This window comes from Lonchura striata, chromosome Z, assembly GCF_050655825.1.
Source record: "Lonchura striata isolate lonStrDom1 chromosome Z, ASM5065582v1, whole genome shotgun sequence".
Classification (NCBI taxonomy): Eukaryota; Metazoa; Chordata; class Aves; order Passeriformes; family Estrildidae; genus Lonchura; species Lonchura striata.
Window position 1 is genome coordinate 18,593,101 of NC_140740.1, and position 17,268 is coordinate 18,610,368.

The following is a 17,268-nucleotide window of genomic DNA, read 5'->3' on the forward strand; positions in this document are numbered from 1 at the left end:
CATAAATCAGAGAATGAAGCAGACAAAGCAATTAATTATACCTAATAATAATATACACATAAGGTTAAGTATGATAGCAGTCACATATGAGCAGAGTAATAGGAAGCTAATTATTGCAAAACCTTGATCATAGGTATTCAATGCTTATGATTTTATTCAAAGTATGCTTTGCATGTTCTGATACTCCTTCAGGCAGTAATATGGGTTGTTAGATTCAGTTTTTAAGGTAAAGGTGTGAAGTATATGTGCTAATTTATATACGTTCATTGAACATATTTTTTCCTAATTGGTTTTTAACAATGAGATTTTACTACAAAGCACTTGGTCCTTCTAGTTTTAGTAAGCTTTAAAATAGACACAAAGTGTACACTATGCTCTATTGCCAATAATGGCTGTTCTCTTCTTCCAAATATAAGGAATGAAATATAGTCGTTCCACTATTTTGTATTATATTTGATTTATTCACCAATCTAAACTTGTATATGGCTTCTGATTTTTACAGTATGAATGAGGACCTAAGAAGAGTGGGGATGGGACTAAAGTATTGCTCCTGACAGTTTCCTAAAAGCAGTCCTTGTTCAGCTGATTTTTTAAATCTCCTACTTTTTTACATCATTCTGTGTCTCATTTATAACCTATTAGTTTTAATACTTGAAAATGTGATTACTAGATTAATATTGGTGGTTTACCTTTTGTCTTCAGGTGGTCTGAACTGGGAGCCTACACTTTATTATCTACTTAGAACAGAATGAGATTAATATTAAAGGGATATCAAATTCTTAAATATCCACAGAACTTGTAAAAGAAGAGACCATTGTGTAGATATAATTGGAGTGTTACAAAGTTTACCTGACTACATATCAGCACTCTTGCTGCATTTATTATCCTGATTTTCTTTAACAGAATACTGTATGACTTTTAAGGTTTTATATTTGACTACTACTAATAAAAAAATATAATCTTCACAGTCCTTCACTTTTGCAGTTTTAGTGGCATTAACTATTAATCCTAAACTAGAAATGAGTATTCACGTGGGGAAGAATCTGATGTAATTTATTTTTTGTTTGATCGTTATACTTGATGGTTAAAGAAGCAAAAGAGCCAGTCAATTTTGTAGTATCTTGTAAAATAGTACTGTCAGTGCCAGAGAATTATAACAACTCACATTAAATATTTGGGTTGGACTTCATGTTGTGATATTTCACTGCAAACTCAGAGTATTGAGAGCATCTGCTTAACTTCCAAAATGTGTGTTAGCTCTTCCACTTTTTCCCTGAAAGTTTTACAAGGTTTCCACCTCTACTAATGTGTTTAAAATGGAAAATAGAAAAAATAAAAAATGGAAATGGAAAATTTCCATTTAAAAAATTAAATGGAAAAAAAGTACTGTTGCAGTAAATACAAGTAAGATTTTGTAATAGATTTGACAATTTGTGTCATCAACTGCCTCATGTCCATGCCAAGTTCTGTGTAGCAAGGTTTTGGGGGGTTGTATTTTGTGTGATTCAGTAATCTCAACTGGTGTAAACCACAGCTCAGGAAGGCAATGAATTAATAAAAACAAGTTCTGTATTTTTTTACTTGTTCTAAAGACTAGTTTAAAACATATTAAGAATTAATAAAATGTTTTTTCTTTCAGGTGGGAGATGAAAGAAGATGCAGATCTTGATGATGAGGAGGACATTATGGTGGAACACTTAAAAAATGTTTATTTGACACAGAGTCCTGTCTCAGAGGATAAAGAAGAACAATTACCTTGATAGATTTCGAGTAGCACCTTTCTTCTGGATTCAACAAGACTAATTTAATGCCATAACTCACAGTACTAGAAAGCTCAGAAATATATATATTGAGTAAGAGTTCTAAACTAAGGAGTGTTCCCTTGCTATTGTCTGGTCACCCAATCCAGGAAGCAATTGTTCACACATGCATAAGGGGAGGAACAGTACAGGAAAATGTCAGTGTCACAAAACAAGGTGGTTGTATCGGAGCTGGAGTCAGCCTGTCCCCAGTTCATGTCACTCAAGAACCTGTTCCCTCCTTTGGTGCTTGTTTACTAAATCACCCAAAAAACATGAAAAGGAAAAGGTATAGACCATATAGCTACCATCTTTTTTGAGTTGCTCCAGGATGAGTAGACTTGGCCATTATTCCAAATCAAAAATGCATCAGCATTATTGCCTTCACAAATCCTTACTTAACATCCAGGCTTTAAAAACACAGAGAAATTTTAGAAGTTTTGAGAAGCATCTTTTTATTTAAAGGAATTATTTGCGGGCAGTGCTCACAGAATTATCTTAAAAGTGAATTGAGAAAAAATTAAATAATTTAATTTTTAAAATAAGTATAGTAAAATTTCATATTCAAAGTAATGCTGGTTTGATATTCAAATTTTTCTGAATATTATATATTTTTCTGAATAATAAATATTTTTCTTACACACTGGTTAAAACTATCAACATTTTTTATACAGAAGGTCTGGTTAGTATCTCTTTAGCTCTACAAAAATAATACATATTTTTTCTGTAAGCTTCTTTCTTTAGAAGTCCAGTTTATCTACTTTTTCTGCCCAATGAAGGGCTCTGGCAGGATCTTGCTTAGGGTGCAATCTGAGTAAAGTTATTTGTGTTCCCAGCACATCTTCACACAGATGCTATTATGGACATAACTTAGACAACTTCAATAGGATGAAGGCATGCTTTTTTCTCCTAAAGGCTCCAGCAGCATCATGGGTAACTATATATACTAATGCTGATTTAGGGTCTTGTCTGAAATGCAGGTTTTTCTCCTCTTAATTGCTCTCTTTTCTTTTCATATAAAGCATCAGACCATTTAAAATTAAAATGTGGACAATTGCATCTTACAAATTTCCAAAGATCTTGTTACAACACTGCAACACAAAAGGCCTGTGAGGCACTGTAAGTTAGAAAATGCTAGAAACATAATTTAAAAAATGTAGTAGACATTTTCTTCTGCTGCCAGTGTAGTAATTTAAGATTGTAAAGGAAGTGATGAAGTGTGAAAATCGTTTATCGTTGCTTTGTATTTCACCTTTGAAGAGTAGTAGTGGACTTCAGGTTTAAAACATGTCTACAGAGACCTTCCATGACAGTAGGTTTGGTATTTTGACAAATGAGGCACACATATTCCAAGCCATACAAATAATGTGTTAGTGTACATGGCAACTGACATTCAGAATATTCTCTCCTATTTTATCAAAATCTATTGTAAATAATTAACTTTTTGTATAATCACATAAAGTGCTTATGTGGTGAATCTGATTGAAATACTTCTTGTGAAAATGCTCCCCTTCTGGGAAATACCTACTCTATACCAACAAATTACCTACCTATATCCAACAATTTTATGAAGAGCATAAACATTGCAAGTGAATGAGCTAATTGAGAATAAAACCTGTCGCTTACACTTAAGTGAGAATATCCATACAGTCACTTCCCTGGTACTGTAGGCCACACTATTTCGGATGAAGGCCAAGATACCATTGGCCTTCTCAGCTATTTGGGCAGACTTCGGCTCATGTTCAGCTGGTTGCTGACCAGCAACTTTTCTACTGTGCTTTCTAGTCTATGTGCTGTGCCCACACCTGTGGCATTGATTTTGGTCGTTGTGACCCAAGTACAGGTGTTGATCCTCATTCCACTGGCCTCAGCCCACTGATCCAGCTTATCCAGATCCATTGTAAAGCTCATTGTAAAACTCTCTTACCTCTTGCTTAATTTGGTGTCATCTATAAATTGACTGAGGATGCCCTGGTTGAAATAATTGATAAAGATATTAAGCAGTATTTTCTCCAATACTGAGCCTTGGGGAATCCCAGTTATGACTGGCCAATGACTAACGTGTAAGAACATAACAGCATAAAAGCTGAACCTTTGCACAGTATTTTATTTGTATGTTTTTCCTATCCAAACCTATACGTGCATCTCTTATGGTATCTGAGTGCAAGCAAATGAGTATTTTAAATTGTACTTGACCCACAATACTTACCAAGAAATATTGGGGCTTGGTCTTGCAGGCAATGTAACCATTCCAGATAACCTTTAGGGTATTAAAGGGACATCATCTTGGCAATATTACTTAATGCTGAATATACACTTCTACAACATTCATATTTATTCAATAAAATTACAGTAATAATTAGAATTGTACAATTAAGCTTGCTAAGTAACATGCCATTAGTTTATCAAGACTGCTTGCTTTTAATTGAAAATTGAAAGAGCTGACCTTTTTTCCATTGTATAGATGTATTCTATAGATGTTTTTGTGTAAAATTAAGAATACTTTTATAGCTGTAAGACTGCTGCTCTCTTTGGCTTTTCTTCATAAAACAATAGTTCTATATTCTTTAAAAAGTTCTTCTGATTCTAATATTGATTTAAGATTAAATTATTTTTTAAGAATGATGCAATGTCCTGGCTCTTTGACACTACTTATTGATCCAGGAATGTCTCACATGTATGTTTAGCCTAAATAAATGCAAGCAACAGAAGTCATATTTGTTTGCTACATGTGTGTCCAAAGTTTCATGACCACTGCAATCTGATCATGTTAATTCCTCATGAAAAGCTGGTCAAAAATAAGAACTAAAGTCTGTTGTGTCCAACAGACCTTTCTGAGTGGGCAAGAGCTGGCCTCACTGTCTCAACTGAATTAGCTCAAAAGGAAGTTATTGTGTTTATAGAAATTAATTGGATCAGATAGCACATACTAGGTTAACTATACATTATCATTAATACTCACACCTAATTATTATTTAACAATTTAATATACTTAGCTCCTTTTACCAAACCGACTTCAATGGGAGACTTCATGGCATAGAATATCTCTGATTAGGTTTGTGTAATGTCCCCTTCAAAATGCTCCAAATCATAACATCTTTCATCTTTTGAAAAGTAATTAATAAAGTTAGAAGCAGGGCAAAATTGAAATTGCATTAATAATGAAACTCAAAAAGAGAGAGAGATATTTTGGGAACAGCTTAACATTTAGACACAGCCCTCTTTTCTAGTGACTGCTGTCTTGACAGACACCCATAGACACCCATGCTTTATTCTAGGAGAAGGAATTTGATGTCTGTCTGTGCTATTTGCTCAGGAAAAATATGCAATGGCAAATGGATGCTCTCTAATTCACTTCTACATCATCATAGCAGTGCATGGTAGACATGAGGTTGGCTTCTTCCAATTTGCTTCTGCTGGTAGAAATACTCCATTTCCCTCTCAGCTGGAAGGTCTTCACAAAGTATTAGTGAGTCTTATGTACAGTAAAACATCAATTATATGCTGATATAATATTATTTTATGGAGCTTCCTAAAATATGTGCAAGCATTTCTAATGACAAATACTACTCACATGCTCAAGGCAATGGTTGAAAGACAGAGGAATTAGATTCATTGCCCAATTAGACATGAAATGAGAGAGTAACTTGCTGGCAACATGGAGATTTTTAAGTGACTAAATAGATCTTGAGGAAGTTCTTGTTGGAGGAAAGCCACTTTTCTGTAGCAATTTTCCATATTGTAAACAGTGTTATGAACACAAGCAGAATCTCTAAAACTATTCTAGGTGTAATGAGTAAAGGTGAGCTTACCTTATCCTCTACCTTTGGACTCCATCACTTGAAATGCAGACTAAACTAACTGACATTGCCACAAAGGCAGTAAAAGAAAAGCATGCAAGGTCTTGATCAGGTGGGGCTAAAGGCCTTGCAATATCCATCAGTAAAATGATGGAGGACTAATCCTCTTTAGCAGCATTACTTGAGAACAGAGTGTTGCCAATTAGTGCAGCCAGCGAAATTATACAGTGCTGACAGAAAAATACTCTAAAATCTAAGGACTCATGCAAAGAAGTAAAAATAAATCCAAATATCCTTTTTTCCCTGAAGAAAATTATTCTCTAACAAGTAACTCAGAAACACCTGGCAATTACCAAATACTAATGAGTAAAGTGCTCCTCTGAATTAAGACTGCATCTCTAAATTTAATAATCAACTATTCCTTAGCTGACAAGAAGTCACTGAAATCATACCTGGTGAAATAGTGGCTGGTACAAATTCCACTACTGGATGAAAACCTTAATATCCTTGACAACTTCAGCTGTTAGTAGGTTGCAAGCTTCTCTTAGAAGATACAATGTAATATTTCCTATTGAAGAAAGTGTCTGCTCATTATACATTTTCTGCCGATGAGGTAAAACTGACTGAAATTTTTGAAAAACCTCCTCTTCTGGAGAACTCTCACTTCGAATAAGACACATTTTGCAAGTGAAATACTCTAATCCAGACTAAACCCCCTCACTTACCCTTACATATGAATGTGTATACATGGAGTCGTTCCAAATGGGCTGTTGTCCCTTAAATTCACACACTTTGTAATCTTTAAGCAGTCACACTGGAAAAAAACCAACCAACCAACAACAAAAAAAAAACCCAACCAAAATGCAAGCAAACAAACAAGCAAAAAGAAAAAACAAAAAACCAAACACCCCAAAAAAAGGACACAACAAAACAAGACCTTTGTGTCCCATTCACTATGTTTTCTCTCTGAAGCTTTAATTCAGCAGTAACCCACTGGGTAATGGTAGGACAGTTCTATCTTTCCATTTTGAAGCATCAAGTCTAACCATTAACCAAACACTGCCAAGCCACATCTGCACATCTTTTTAGTCCCTCCAGGTCTAGTGCCTCCACCATGATTATAGAGTTTCTGCAGTAAATTGATCCAAGCTCCAACTGACAATAGCTTCAGTGTCTGCACTGCCCTGAGTTAAATCCGTACTCTATCTGGAAATAAAGCAAAAAACCATATAATTATGATCGTATTCAACAGGTTTGATTTTTTACAGTTACTATGTCAAACAGAATACCATGCCTGCCATGCCAAACACATTTTTCAAACTTCATTGATGATGGAGGTTTGCTGCAACAGTACCTTTTAGGGCAACCTTTTAGAAAAATAATATATTTTCAGCTCTCACAGTAAATATAAGCATTAGAAAACACCTGATAAATGATTAGCAATGCACCTAGAAATGTTCTTTACAATACCTGTTAATGACATGATTATGTATATTCTGTCCCTAGATTAATTCACTAGAGAATGGAATATGTTTATACAAGCAGCTTTGAATTTGTGATTGCCTAATATCCAACAATTTTATAATTTTGTCCCATAATCTCTGTTTTTGAGGTAAAAAGTCAATAGCATTTAAATATTTGATTTCCATAAAGACATAGGGTCACATAGTCCTTCATGGATGAGCTTGACTGGGTTTTTTTCCACCTCAATACTGCCTTACTGGCATCCTTGACAAACTTACTGGTTTATTAATATTGCTGTAATTAACAATGTGAGTACTGCTGCCACACAGTTATACATGGACAAATATTTAATCTTCTTAATTTTTATAAAGACCTAAAGCTGTGTAGATCCTACACAGATAATAATTTCAGGTTTAAGATTTGAACACTTCTGCTTCTAATTCCATATGAATCTATGTTCTTGCATTGTTCTAAGCTACCTGTGTTATCTGGGATAGTGGCAGCTGTAGTGCTAGTGAGTTGTATTTTTTACTTAAACTAATGCATTTTGCCTCAGTTTTTATTTTCTTTAATTTCTCTGAACTTTAAATTCACCCTTGGAAACCCATAGTACATCTGTTTTCACAATCTGCAAGTATCTAAATACTAACCAGTAGAGCCTATGCCTTCTCAAGTTTGATACAGGGTCTTAGAGAACCAAGAATTCAGTAAATGTAAAACTGAGACCAACCACCTGCAAGGTTGTCATTCAAGAAATGCAGTAGTCATTTTCGCTTAGATTTCCACCTGTCATGTAAAATTCAGAAATTTAATCTTTAGAGTTTTTGGTAATGTACAGACATTTCTTATATGTATAAATATATAAATATTCCATATAATTAACATGTCTTAAATGGATTTTATTATCATTATTAAGATTATGCTTTTCCTCTAGACAATAGACAAACATTGGGGAGATAAGAGGTTGAAATGTCAGCTGGTTTTGGGAATGAAATTCTGTTGGCAGGAATCCTACCTGCAGGTATGAATTAACTTCAGGAAATTAATGGCCAAACAAGTGCTCTGAAAATGTTTTTTTTAAAAGGCAAATTGATTAGGTCTCTTCAAACAACAATTAAGTTTCAGTTAAGGCTCCCAAATTTCACACATGCCCTTCCACTTTATGAATGAATGAAGAAACTGAGAGAGGTTGTTGCATTACTGCAACACAAATGTGTAATGTTAGTCATCTGGCCTCCTTTAACCAGAACATGGCAGTCTGTTCTTTATTTCCAAGAGCTGTGTGGAGTCTGTGTAATCATTGGCTGTACCACCATCAGACTTTGGTATCAGCACACAGATAATTCCACTGTCAGGTGCACCTCCATCAAAAAGTGCCCTTTAAGTACATAACAGAAAAGGTACATGTATTTGCTTTTCCATTTTCTGTGTACATAAATGTTTAGATGGCAGTTGTACAACTTTTTTTTAAAAGTTCTATAATACCCTGAAGCAATCATCTGCTCTAAAATGTGTAACTTATTCAAAAATCATTTGTGGAGTTGAGGGATTGATAGTTTAGAATGGAAAAATTATAGGTATGCTGAGTATATTCTTGCAAAAATAAATCATGTAATGTTTTATTGAGATCAAATATTTCAAAATTCAAAGTACAATTAAATTGTTTGCACATATAAGAGCAGTGAAATAACTTTGCAAGGTTTGCCTCATAAACCCATATATCTACAGAGTAAATAGTTGAACACAGACTATAAAGTTCTGTCATGAGTGTTGCTTTCAATTTTTGTTTCATTCCACCAAAACTTTTCATATCAGTCTGGCATTTTTTTAACAACTATATACAGGACCAAAGAATTACGAGCAGTAACTTGAAATATATATCATATATATTTAATCTTTACAACAAATGCAAAAGCAGTAAGTGAAAAACAAAGACATAAAAGTCTCTAAAAACTCTTGAGAACATATAATGAAGCATAAGAGTGAATGTCACAACAGATTTATGTATGTTCAACTTGCAGCAAAAACTGCTGAAGATGAATTTAAGAATATTTATATATCATTCTTTTGGCACAGTAGCAGGAACCAAAATAAATTATCCAGGAATAGGATGTAAGAAACAGTTTCAGAGTGTAAACAACAAGTTAAATAAGAATTTTGAATTAAGACATCTTTAAAGCCAAAAAAGAGGTTTTCCAGTCTGCAAAGCAACAGTGTTGTTTTTTAGTGAGTTTTTTAGTATTTCCCCTTTTTTCCCTAAAGTTTCTAGTTCAACTATTGTAAAAATTATTTTAGAAAAGGTAAAATATTATCTTTGTCAGGAAAACTAACAGATTCTTATTTTCCATTAAATGCATTCTCTGTGTTCACTATAAATTGTACACAAAAAGCCAATTCCATCAATGTCAAACCAAAAGAGCAAGTGAAAAGGAACTGCAAAGGCAGTTCTAAAGAGAATTAGTTTTTCTCACATTCTCTTTTCTTTTGAGCTTTGATTCAGAGGGCACTTTTACAGAATAATGCTTTTTTTTTTTTTTTTTTTTTTTTTTTTTTTTTTTAATCTCCGGAAGTAGAAACTGTCATTTACCAAAACAAATTTAAGATGAAAAAAATAGATTTGTTTTCCAGATTGGGGTTTGATAAGATCTGGGGTTAAGTTGCTCCATAGGGAAACCTATATTGTGCAAAAACATTGCTCAGCACTAAATAGTATCTTATGATATTCATAAAGCAGATTGTTGCTTCTCTTTGGACCTCTACTTTTGGCTTTCGGGGGTTCCTCACTGCTGTCCCCCGTCCCTCCCCGGCCGCCGGGACCCTCCAGCTAGCTGTCCCCTCTTGGGGCTGGGGTTTCCCGCGGTCCCGCTGCCCTGGGCTCACCAGGCAGCGTCTGGGTTAGCACGGTCCGAGTGGCAGCGTTGCCTCAGTCGCCGCTAGGATTCGAGATAAAGAGACCAAGAGAGACCAATGGTATGCTTGTCCAGATAGATTGTATTGCCTGAAGCATTGCAGTGACCAAAGGCCCTGGGCTATTGCCCAGATACAGTTTTATACAGCAAAATTAAGAGATAAGGTCTTAAACAATAGAGACAGTGTTCAACTAAGGCACATCAGAACCACCCCAGGGGCCAGGTCCAATGGGAACTGCTCAGGGGTGGGGAGAAGGGGGTCTACAGAGGAATGCTGAAGCGGGACTTTCCCAAGACAGTGGAGCATACATGAATGTATCCTTTTCCTCAGTTTACCATTCCCAAGGCCTTTCTAAAACCATGGGGCATACATGAATGTATCCTTTTCCTCAGTTTACCATTCCCAAGGCCTTTCTAAAACCTTCCTCCACGCTACCATGCCAGCATGACAGCAACAGCAGATGACATAGTATGGTCCGTAGGACAAAGCAAAATGACAATGTAGTTTTCAATATGATTCTTCTCCAGTCTGATACCATTTGAATTCTTTTGTCAAAGAAAATTATTCCTAAACTAGATCACATCCTTCAATTTCAGGATGCAGAGCAAAGCTTAAGTGGAATAAACAGACCACATTTATTGCAAAAGTAAATCCAACCTGTGCAAAAAGAAAGTGATCAGTCTCAGTACAGTCAGATACCCCTGTTTATGACCTGTTTGTCAGGGTTAGCATGCCCTTAACAAGCAGTACTATGACTGAGAACTATCAGTGTTAGTAACTCACGGTGCCAGATAGTGAAAGCAGAAACGTTGTGACTTCTACAGAAAGGACCATGGTGTTCTGTGAGCACTGAGCACTACAGGAGGCCCTAACAACTGCTTATGAAAGTTGCATTGCAGGACATCCTACTTGCTACAATCATCTATCAGCTGCTTATAAAATCCTGCCCACCTTTACTGTGTGATCTGGAATTGATAAAATTTTAATTGTGAGTGGGTGGTATAAGAAGAAGATTTTTTAAAAAGGCCAAAAAATATTCTGCATTCCAAATTTCTCATCCTATCTTGCAGCATCATTATGCTGATTGAAGTTCTTCAGGCAGTTTTTAAAAAGACAAAAATAAGATCTAGGACAACAAAGAACACATCATAAAGTGCATTGTATAATGTGAATAAAAAAATAGTGCCTATTTCAGCTTTTTCCCTTTTATGTTTTCACTCTTATCTCACATAAGCTTCCTCTTATTATTGAAATAATTCCTAGTTTTTTTGGTATGCATTACCAAATTCCATGTTTTTCTATTTATCCTGCATACATATGATCTTAAGAGCTTCTTCCCTGTTTTCACTGAGCTACAATATTAAACTTCAGAAGCTTACATATTGGGGTTTAAAATGGTTTCATTCATAATATTTTCATTCATTTTTTTCCATTCAGTTTTTTGAGTTGATGAGGTGTCTTTTCTCAGGCATCTGAAATAATCCTTGTTACAGCAGTATTTGTTATTCTAAAAACTGTCTTCAGAGCATAATTGCTTGTCATTGACAAATACCTTATGCCCTTGGTGTGCTTCTCTTTAGATATGATGAAGTCTTAAAGTAACCTCTCCCATTTTTTCTATGGTTTGAGTTATAATTTTTTCCTCTAAATAAAAAAAAATATATTTTCATACTGACAGCACTAAAAACTGCATGTTCTGTCACATAGACTGCCCCTCAGTTAGAACAGCTTTTCTCATTTCCATGATGCAGACACTGGTAGAGCTACTTGCCCATGTCAGTTGGCAAATTATTGGCTGGCTTGTTTATTTCACATTCCCAGTGAATTCTGAGGGGACCCTGCCTTCCAAAGTACTATTACTCTAGTTGTTTTCTTGAAAATCTGAGTCTTGTTTCTGGATTTGGTTTTTTTAGCCTTCTGTGCTGTTTTCAGTGCAGTGTTGCAATTATTTCATATGACTGGCAGTTGACAGTTCTTCTCTTTGAAATGCCTTCTCTTTCAAATCCAATTTCCTAATTATTTAATGGGAAAGAAACAAGATCTCTGGCCTTTGTTTCTTACTTATCTTTGGGGGGGAAAACAAAGACATGGTAACAGAAAGGACTCCTTTATGAAACAAGTCCAGGCAAACAAATGTCTAGTTTATACTAGAAAATTATGTCCTGGCCATGCAGCTTCATGACTTCTTGTGAACTTCCTGCAAAGTCCTGGATGTAGGTAGGGTAAGCACTACTGAGCAATGACTGAAATACCAGTGTGTCATCCACATTATTCTCATACTACGAGCAAAACAGCACTGTACCAGCTAAGATGAAAATTAACTATCCCAGCCAAAACTAGGCTATCACACTTTCTATTCATATCTGCTTAATATGGAGTAACTGGTCAATCCAAGGGCAGTGACTGAATATAAGTTGGTTCAATCCATCTTATTTGGAAATGATTAATACAAAAAGGATGTGTATGCAGTTTTAGCCTTGTCATATTCCCTACATTTCCTTTACAGCCTCAGAGGTCATCTATGTCCATGAAGGACAATGTAACAAATGTTGAATTCACTCATGACCTTTAACTAGGTCTGTAGCCTTGTACAGACTAGAGACATTGATAGTCATTAATTAAATGCAGTCCAATATAGTTTTAATTATATGGTCACTTATGCTTTTTGTAGGGGACTGTTGTTTCATAAACAACATTCTTTCCTCTACATTTCTTGAAGTGCAGCTCTGTTTATCAGACATAGGTAAAGTTATGAAGAAAATGAAAATGAAGACATTTTCTGAAATTAATTTCTACAGCATCTGAGTGTTTCAAACTTACCTTCACTTATCCCACATAAGGAAATTATGTTTTTGCTAAAACTGTGAACTAAAATGAAAGCAGTTTTAATAATCTTGGATACAACTGACAGGTACACTCTTCTGTGGGTTAAGAGAGTGATGGTGAATGGTGCCACATCCAGTTGTTGGCCAGTCATCGGTTGTGTCCCAGGAGTCAGTGTTGGGCCCAGTCCTGTTTAATAACTTTACTGATGATCTGGATCAGGGCATTGAGTCCATCAGCAAATTTGCAGATGACACCAAGCTTGGATTGAGTGTTGATCTGCAGGAAGGTAGGAGAGCTCTGAAGGGACCTGGACAGGCTGGATAGATTGGCCAAATCCAAACATAGGAGGTTTAACAAGTCCCAGTGTGAGGTCCTGCACTTTGGCCACCACGATCCCCTGCAGTGCTACAGGCTGGGGACAGAGTGGCTGCACAGCGGCCTGGCGGAAAGGGACAGTGCCAGACTAAGAGCCAGCAGTGTGCCCAGGTGACCAAGAAGGCCAATGGCATCCTGGCCTGCATCAGGAATAGTGTGGCCAACAAGACCATGGAACCCAGTCTTTCCCTCTTCTTGGCACTGGTGTGAGTGCATCGTGAGTGCTGTGCCCATTTCTAGGCCACTCAGTTTAGGAAAGACTAAGAGGTTCTGGAGTGTGTCCTGGGAAGGGCAGCAGAGCTGGTGAAGGGTCTGAAGCAGAAGTCCTGTGAGGAGCAGCTGAGGGAGCTGGAGTTCCTTAGCCTGGAGAAAAGGAGGCTCAGGAAGACCTTGTCACTCCCTACAATTGCCTGAAAGGAGGGTGTAGCAGATGGGGGTCAGTCTCTTGTCCCAGGCAACAGCAACAGGGCAAAACAACACAGTCCTAAGCTGCACCAGGTTTAGGTTGGACATTAGGAAGAATTTCTTCACAAAAGGAGTGATGGGGCATTGGAATGGTCTGCACAGGGAGGTGGTGAGGTCACCATCCCTCCAGTGCCATGGTCTAGGTGACTGGGTGGTGTTAGGTCACAGGCTGAACTTTGTATTTCTAAAAAGTGAGCTCAAGAACCTTAGCAGACATGCATAGAATCAGAGACTCACACCATGGTTTGGGCTGGGAGGGACCTTAAAGATTATTTCATTTCAACCCCTCTGCCATTGGCAGGAAACCTTGCACTAGACCAGGCTGCTCAAAGCCCTGTCCAACTTGGCATTCAAGAGGCATGCACATGTTTTTGCTAGTATTAGCCTATTACTGATATTAGCCTATTACTGATAGCTGAACATAAGTCTATGAAGATATCAGAATTTTACAATTCTACATGCAAGCAGAAGATGAAAGTCCAGCTTCCAGCAAAAGGCTATTAACTGCACACTACCTCTGGTTCCTCTTCACTCTGATATTTGGAGTTTCGGGGTCAGTCCTATGAATCTTGGAAACCTGCCCTTTCAAACTGTTACCTCTTAGCAGAGCTTTGAAGTTTTGAAGAGCTTCAAATCTGTAGTCAACATCTCTTTGTGGGTCAAGCATCTCCAAATGCACAACATCCTCTGACTTGATTTGATTAAGCTGCCCTCCTTAAATCCTTCCTTGGACCTGTAATTACAAAAGGCTGTAGCATGATCAGAGACACAGCATATTTTTAGCTGTACTATTTACAATAACTGTCTCTGAAACTTCAATAGTCTTCTGGTTTATTTTAGTTATTGTTTGGTATGTGGTTTTTTTTGTTTTTTGTTTGTTTGTTTGTTTGTTTTTTGGGGTTTTTTTGTGGGTACTGCAAGAGATGGAGAATGATGGTGGACCAGATTAATACCCCAATAAAAAGCACAGACTACTTTTAATGTGAGTCAGTACTAGCCTGGTTCACTTTGCCATTTAGTAGTACTTGCAAAGAGAGATGGAATTAACTTCAAATGTTAGGACAAAATTGCTTACATCAATAATATCTCTAATATCTCACCGAAAGACCCACATGTAAGTGCATCTTTTTTCTAACATGGGAAATACAGGGAAAATAAGTCTTAATATGAGAGACTCTAACATAATTTCCAAAATGTAAACAAATTAGTTCTCCGAGAGATTACAGTATCTTCTGCACCAAAGAAGAAAAGTATTTCACTTGCTCCTTCCTTAGGTATTGCAGAAAACAGGAAAATATGTTGCCCAGAGAGGTTATAAATGTCCCATCCTTGGAAACATTCAAGGCCAGGCTGTACAGGGATCTGAGCAACCTCATCTGTTTGAAGATGTCCCTGATTATTGCAGAGGGGCTTGGACTAGATGGCCTTTAAATGCTTCTTTCTACCCAAACTATTGCACTGAGATCAAAAATACAAGGTCACTGCTTTGGGTCATTACAGAGAGAGCAGCTGGGAGTAACATTGATGAAAAATGTTTCTTCCACATGTCCATGTTTCTTCTACCTGTCCATGGCTCTAGTTTGCGGAATTTTGCCATCAGTCATGACTGGGATATAAGAGGGGATGAAATATTTCAGTTGCACATGAAGTATGTGGCAGTTTTCAGATGTCCTTGGAACTGGAACACCTCACAACCATCCTGTGCAGGCAGAACCATGAGAGCATTTGCATGATGCAGGTTGTCAGCAGTCATCTGACCAACTCTGGAGAGCTTTTCAGGGAGGAAGACACTGTATCCTTGAAATCAAACCCAGATGCTTCTCACTATGCAAGTACAAAACAATTGTGACTGCTTGTGGTGATCAGTGTTTTACTGTAGGCCAATGCAATACAGTCTTCAGGTACTTCTGAAGATGCCTGAAACATCTAAAATGAAAACCTGTCCCGTCTTATTGTTACTCCTAATTATCAAAATGGAAACCTGGGTGTTGTTATGTGTAGTAGACATAATTCACACCACTTCTAGTATGATATATGTGATATTGAATATTTTTTGGAGTATACACGTTTGTATTAGGAGTCCCCCCCATCCTCGCAGGCGAAACCTGGTGTATGTTGAAACCCGATTTACGAGTAAAAGGATGTGGCCCGGCCAGGAGATGGGGATGGGCCATGTCTGGAGAGATACAGGATGCCCAGGCGCTGATTGTCGCATGAACGATCCGAGATGGATATCATGGAAATCCTCGGGCAGATACATGTGAATGCAGCGTTCCCGCAAATTTCATCAAGGGATTCACCAACTCCGGACACTGAATTGTTCTTCCGCAACACCAAAAAAGAGAAAATCTCATTACCTTATGGACTCTGAATGGAAGAAAAGACTGACTGCCGAAATCTTGGCCTCAGGCGGAATGTTTCCTATAAAAACCGCTCGTGCCAGGATGGAGGTGTGTGGGCATAGGGGAAAACCTCTCCTGAGGCTGACTCCTTGTTACACACCCAGCGCCGACCCCGGGCTCGGCACTGTTCTTTCCTTGTGGCTGGCTAGATAGAATTTGATTGCAAAATAAATATTTTTTCATCTAAATTTGGCTGGACAAATTTTCATTTATAACAAAGTGGAAACACGACCTTCCCGGGGAGATCTACCAGCACTCAAGCAACAAACAGCCCGCTACCTAGATGCCAGCACCTGCCCGGTCCCTGCCAGCGTTGCCCCCCTCGGAGTTTATTCCGACGGAGCCGCCCACAGCGCGGTCTCCGAGCAGCGCCCGCTCTGAGGGCGGCGCGGCCGGCAGCGCGCAGTCGCCGCCCCTCGCGCTCCGCTTACGCCTTCCCCGCCGCGCGCCGGGCGCTGACGTCAGCACGCGCCGGTCCCGGAAGCGGAGCCGGCGGGGGGCGGGCGCTGGGCCCGGAGCGGCCGCGCGCTCCCGGTGACGGCGCCGCGCGCGCCGCGCTCCGCCGGCGGCAGCGCCAGGTACGTGCGGGGCCGCGGGCCTCGGGACAGCCCGCGGGCCTCGGGACAGCCCGCGGGCCTCGGGACAGCCCGCGGGCCTCGGGACAGCCCGCGGGCCTCGGGACAGCCCGCGGGCCTCGGGACAGCCCGCGGGCCTCGGGACAGCCCGCGGGCCTCGGGACAGCCCGCGGGCCTCGGGACAGCCCGCGGGCCTCGGGACAGCCCGCGGGCCTCGGGACAGCCCGCCTCTCCAGCCCTGCAGCGGGATGGAGGCCGCAGCCCCGCGGTCGTCCCGTGTGCCTGCGGCAGGCCCAGAGCGGCGGCGGGAGCGGACGGGGCAGCGGCTCCCGTCCCCGGTCCGTCCGCGCCGGCCGCGTGGGCCGGCGGAGCGGGCGTAGGAACGCCTGTTGGCCGGTGTCACCGCGGGTGCGGGGGATGGCCGCCGTGCCGCTGCCCCGGGCCGGCCCCCGGCTCTGCCCGGCGCTGCGCCGTGCCCGCTGCCGCGCCACGCTGCTCGCTCTTTCGCAGCCTTTGCCCGCTATCACAGCTGTCACACGAACCAGAAACAGGGAATATAACAGTTACAATTTTCATTTTTCTACATAAAATCGAAGGGTTTTGCTTTTCGGAATGTGTCCCTACAGGTTTTGGTGCTGTCAGATGCTTTTGC

The 17,268-nt window shown here is 39.2% G+C and overlaps 2 protein-coding genes across 29 annotated transcripts in view; both read left to right on the top strand.

The window, feature by feature from the left end:
* The window catches only part of KIAA0825 (KIAA0825 ortholog), a 238,784-nt gene extending 234,274 nt beyond the window's left edge, over positions 1 to 4,510 (top strand). For 8 of the 9 annotated variants that reach the window (XM_085568051.1, XM_085568057.1, XM_085568059.1 and 5 more), the window contains one exon: positions 1,640 to 4,510. In XM_085568051.1, the coding sequence (XP_085424177.1) occupies positions 1,640 to 1,760 (121 nt within the window). In that variant the 3' untranslated portion in view covers positions 1,761 to 4,510. The remainder of the gene's footprint in view (positions 1 to 1,639) is intronic. The other variant, XM_085568056.1, reaches the window with a different exon arrangement.
* Positions 4,511 to 16,532: 12,022 nt separating this feature from the next.
* The window catches only part of ARB2A (ARB2 cotranscriptional regulator A), a 262,861-nt gene continuing 262,125 nt past the window's right edge, over positions 16,533 to 17,268 (top strand). For all 20 annotated transcript variants that reach the window (XR_014951703.1, XM_085568073.1, XM_031507503.3 and 17 more), the window contains exon 1: positions 16,533 to 16,619. The gene's annotated coding sequence lies outside the window, so the exon portion shown is untranslated. The remainder of the gene's footprint in view (positions 16,620 to 17,268) is intronic.